This window comes from Crocuta crocuta, unplaced genomic scaffold, assembly GCF_008692635.1.
Source record: "Crocuta crocuta isolate KB4526 unplaced genomic scaffold, BGI_CrCroc_1.0 scaffold1610, whole genome shotgun sequence".
Lineage (NCBI taxonomy): Eukaryota > Metazoa > Chordata > Mammalia > Carnivora > Hyaenidae > Crocuta > Crocuta crocuta.
In genome coordinates, this window is record NW_027528627.1 from 15,620 (window position 1) to 21,266 (window position 5,647).

Here is a 5,647-nt window from a genome sequence, read left to right on the forward strand (position 1 = left end):
TCTTGAAGGTGGCAAAATGAGAGGTCCAGCAGCTTAACAGACAGCTTCTTGATACTGGTTCCAAAGTTCTTGTGGTCTGAGAGAATAAAGATGGGAAGGATTAGGAGACATGAGTAATTATATTACCATGACATTATTAGAATCTCACAGAATTACTGAGATATTATGATTTCTCCTTTTCTTCCATCCTATCTCATATACATTGCATCTCATATTCTCTTGGATATTTTAGCTGTTACTGAATCTCTCTTAACTAATAGAATATAGAATAATTATAAGCCAGGATATTGTCTCTTTGCCTCCTTGAATCCCCATTAAGTGGAGTAAAATGGATTTAATTATTTATAAGATTTTTTAAAGTTATTTTTCCCCATGATTTTGATTTGCTTCCTGTATATAATTTCTCTGAGCTACACTTATGATACGGCAGAACATGACTCTTTTGACTTACTCTGATATTGGTATACACTGCAGTGTCTGTACTGGCAGTTATAACAGCTCTTCCAGAAGATGTTATAAGTGTGATAAAGTGGTATTTCTTCCTGTCTGATAGGGTACTGTAGGAGGAACACCCCTATGTCTCCTTTGACTGGATCTGTTCCAATGTGTGGATCAAAACTGGGGTGCAGGCATATTTTATGGCCAAGTAATATATCTTCCTGGTCAATGACTCTTGAAATGTCAGAGTGCAAATGTTTCCTAAAGGAACAGAAGTGAAAAACAGCATAATGAAATTAGACTGAGAAAAGCATTTCATTAAACTTCCATTTAAGCTGAAATGTTTATTAATATAAAGCTTTTACTTACTTAGCAAAGTAATCCAACAAATGTCTACTTATATCCCTGTAAAATGATCCTGTATATTACACACTGAATAGAATATGACTTTTAGAATTTCAAGTGTCATTTTAATACAATATTTTCTAAGACAAAAGTCCCTTGAATGCATCAAAATTGAATGCAAATACAATTAATTATGAAGAAACAATACAGCATGATGAATCCTTTCTCATGACTCTAGCTATACTTACAGTTTACTCAGACAGCTAGTTGTGGAGAGGATCCACCATCGACTCAGAATAATGTCCTGGCAGGTTTCAGCCATAGACACTAGCCAGGTGATGCTCTTCGACGCTGATGGGACAGTCATTGGGGTCAATGAGCTTAATCACTGCTTTTGAGAATTGGGTACTAAAAGGTCAGATAGGGAGGGGAAGAGGTAAATATAACATGAAAAACAACATCTAATTGAATGATTAATGACATCTGCCATCCTACTTCTTGTTGTTGAAGATTTCAGGAAAGAGGAGAAGATAGAGAAGAATGAATAAGGATTTAAAAAACCCTGGGAGGGGCGCCTGGGTGGCTTAGTCGGTTAAGCGTCCGACTTTCGCTTGGGTCATGATCTCGCGGTTCGTGGGTTCGAGCCCCGCGTCGGGCTCTGTGCTGACTGCCAGCTCAGAGCCTGGAGCCTATTTCAGAGTCTGTATCTCTCTGTCTCTCTGACCCTCCCCTGGTCATGCTGTCTCTCTCTCTCTCCTAGAAATAAATAAAAATATTTTTTAAAAAAACCTGGGAAATATTAAGATTAGGTAAAAGAGAAGCATGGATAAGAAATAGGCAATGAGATGAACATCAAGAAGAAAAATAAGATTATCTTAAAAGGTTAAGGAAAAACAAAAACAACAAAATCTTCCTCAGGACTAAGATAAACAAGAAGAAAGGGAAAAAAATCCCAATGATCTGTAACTTACCACCACAGCAGTGAAAAAACAATCCCCCAAAGTGGAAGAAGCAAAATGTAGATCTCAAGTTTTCTCAAGTAGCTGTGAATTTAAGATAGGGTTCTAGTTAAGTAGTTGCCAAGGTTGAGATTTAAACTACAGCATAATGTCTGACATCATAACAGCTACTTATGAGATAACTGCCCTCTTCTATTATGATAAGCCAACTGAAAATGGTACACATTACAAATTTATCCAAATTAAATGTGATTTAAAAATTAAAGCAAATTTTTATTTAGCTCAGTATTAACTTTCATTTCTGGAGTGGGTCAATGAATATGTATGTCATCCCACACTTTGTAAAGAATATAATTTATTTGGCATTATCATTTAGCTTTATTAACCTGCCACATTTACTTTTTTAAAAAATTAGACCTATACGACCTAACACAGAAACAAGCTTATGATATACTGATCAATACCAATTTAAAATAACTTATAGATCAGTACAGAAAATGATAGAAATTAGAATTCTAGAAAATTCTCTCAAGAGCTACATACACTTTTCTCTGATGACAATCTAGGACAAAGGACAACAATTCAATTAATGTTCACCTAATCTCCCATATGATGAACACATAAACCTGAGGAAAAGAAGTCTTGGCCTTCATTGAGTTTCGAATTCATTGGAGGATTATATTAATTAATATTAGTTTCTGCTAAATTGGAAAGAATATATAAACTCAACTACATATAAATAAATGTAGATTTCATATGATAGGTGTCATGGGATACCAGTACTTTAAAAATTAGCTATTTTAATGCTTGGAGAGCCAGACTGCAAAAGGAAACTGAGTCTCTGCCCTTAAAGAGATAGCATGCTAAGCAACCCTCCTGAGACACCGCATAACAGCAGTCATTTGAAAAGCTACCATAGTCCACGTGAAGAAGAACGCATTTACTAACCTCAGAACAAATGATGCAGGGGTAGGTATTTAAGATATTTCTCCAAGGATAAAAGAGCTGGTATGTGTGCCAGTTCTCTCAGACCTGAGTCTAGGTTCCTGGACACATGTGGGAATCAATACAAACTCTTTCCATCTAGCTTGTGAATACTGCCTGCCCTGCTCCTATATGCTCCTGTAGATCTACTCCCTTCAACTTGCCCCACTCAAGAAGTATCCATATAAAGTAGCTTCCACCCTAACACATCCTGCAGGCAGGCAGTCCAAGGAGGGACTGGTGCCACTCCAAACTGAATCCTGCAATATGGTAATGGGAACATAACCATACGTGGTGGTTGTATAACACCATACAAACTTGAATGACTGTAGCCCAGCAAATGCGCTAAGAGGCAGGCATCTGGTATGACCCAACTACAAGTCCACACTGGCCCTAGACCACTCCTTAACAGCACAGGGATCAAACCCTGCCCAGTGCATCAACAATAAATAAAGTGGGGGGAGGGGAACACTGCAGCCAACTGAAGTGAAAGTATATAATCCTCAGCCACAATGATAGAGCAAATGCAGCAATATACCGGAGACACCCACAGGTGGCACTGCACTGCAGAGAAATATGAGATTTCTTTCTTTATAAGACCACAACTTTCAAGACTGGGAGGTGTACCTGACCTCCCTAATACATACAAACACAGAGGGTTAGATAACAAGAGACAAAGGAATATGTCCCAGATTTGGTGGGACAAAACCACAGGAAAAGAGTTAAATGAAACGGATCTAACTAATATGCTGGATACTTAAAGTAATGGTTATAAAAGATGCTCATTAGATTAAAAAAAAAGGGAGAAGATATCAGTGAGACTCTTAACAGAGAGATTAAGGGGAAAAGAACATAAAAAGGACAAGTTAGAGATGACAAACTCAGCACCTGAAATTAGATGAGTGAGCTCAAATATAGAGTAGTAGGAAGTAATCAAGTTGCACAGCAAAAAGGAAAAAAAAGAGTAATATAAAATGAGAGTCGGTTAATAGAACTCTGTGACATCAGGAGACATGATAAATTAACATTATAAGCATCCAAGAAGAAGAAGAAAGAAAAGATGGCAGAAAATTTATATGAATAAATATGAGCTGAAAACTTCCATTATCTGGGCAAGAAAACAGACACCCAAATGTAGGAGACACAGAGAACTCCCATCAAAATCAATAAAACCACACCAAGACACATTGTAATTAAACTTGCAAAATATAGTTAAAAAAATCTTGTGAGAAGCAAGGCAAAAGGAGTCATTAACTTAAAAGAAAAAACCCATAAGGCCGGCAGGAGATTTTTCAACAGAAAGCTGGCAAGCCAGGGGGATTGGCATTATATATTTAAAGTGCTGAACAGGAAAAAAATCTGCTGTCAAGAATAGTCTATCCAGTAAGTCTGTTATTCAGAATAGAAGAGGAGATAACAAGTTTCCCAGACAAACAATAGTTAAAGAACTTCATCACCACTAAACAAGCCTTATGAGAAACCTTAGAGCAAATTATTTCAATGGAAAGAAAAAGCTATAATCAACAGTTTTCTTATTTTCATAACAATTTCTTATTATGGAAGGAAAAAAATTCACAGATAAACACTAATATAATAAAAGTAGTAGATTAATCATATATACAACCACCATGGAGGTTAAAGCACAAATGCAATAAAATTAATTATATCTATAAAAATCAGTCAAAGGTGGGATCATCTGGGTGGTTCAATCAGTTAAGCATGCAACTCTTGATTTTGGTTCAGATTATGATACAAGCATTGTGGGACTGAGCCCTATATTGGGGTCCACACCAAGCATAGAGTGTGCTTGGGATACTCTATCTCCTTCTGCCCTCTCATGCACACATGCACTTGCTATCTATCTAAATAAATAAATAAATGATTCACAGAATAAAAAGATGTAATATATGACACCATATGTATATAAAATACAGTGAGGAGTAAAACTTTAATGCTTTTAGAATGGGTTCAAACCTTAGCTACCATGAACTTAGTATACACTACTATTGGAGAAGACATGTATACAGACATAATGATAAAAATAAATCAAGAACCAGTAATAGATATGAAAATAATAAAAACTAAATAATAAAGAATAAAGAGAATGGAACCCAAGTATATCACTAAAGTAAGCCATTAAACCACAGGGAAGAAGACCAAGAGAAGGAATGGAGTAGAACTACAAAAACAAATTCTAAAAATCATGGCAAAATGTACATACCTATCAATAATTGCTTTGAATGTAAATGGATTAAACACTTCAATACAAATCAGACTGAACGGATAAAACACAAGACCAATCTATACGCTGCCTAAAGGAGACTCACTTCAGACCTAAAGACACATGCAGATCTAAAATAAAGTGATGAAGTTGGTTAAGCATCTGACTTTGGCCCAGGTCAAGAGTTTGTGAGTTCAGCCCCACATTAGGATCTGTGCTGACAGCTCAAAGCCTGGAACCTTCTTTGGATTCTGCCATCTCCCTCCCTCACTGTTCCTCCCCTGCTTGCATTCTGTCTTTGTCTCTCAAAAATAAAAATTAAAATAATAATACGAAGTGATGGAAAAATACTCACAATGCAAATGGAAGCAAAGGGAACTGGGGTTGGAATACTATATTAGACAAAATGCACTTTAAGACAAAGCCTAAGAAGAGACTAAGAAGATGGGAGCAGTGAAATATTAGGAAACTACCTGCAGACACAAAGGAAAGAATTAATGCTAACACAATGAAAGTAGAGGGCTTTATTAGCCCAATTATCAAAAGACAGATCACCCAGACAGAAAATCAGCAAGGAAACAATGGCTTTGGATGATGCACTGGATCAGCATGACTTAATATATATAAATATATACAGTATTCCATCCAAAAACAACAGAACACACATTGTTTTCAAGGGAAAAGAAACAGTTCTCAGAAC

The 5,647-nt window shown here is 36.3% G+C and overlaps 1 protein-coding gene across 1 annotated transcript in view; it reads right to left on the reverse strand.

Annotated features, from left to right (window-relative positions):
• Window positions 1-5,647, reverse strand: part of LOC144224261 (uncharacterized) — a gene marked incomplete at its 3' end in the record, with an annotated part of 24,820 nt that overhangs the window by 14,206 nt on the left and 4,967 nt on the right. Inside the window, 4 exon segments of the mRNA XM_077755163.1 lie at window positions 3-76; window positions 452-699; window positions 1,032-1,191; window positions 1,755-1,807. Coding sequence (XP_077611289.1) covers window positions 3-76; window positions 452-699; window positions 1,032-1,191; window positions 1,755-1,807 — 535 coding nt within the window.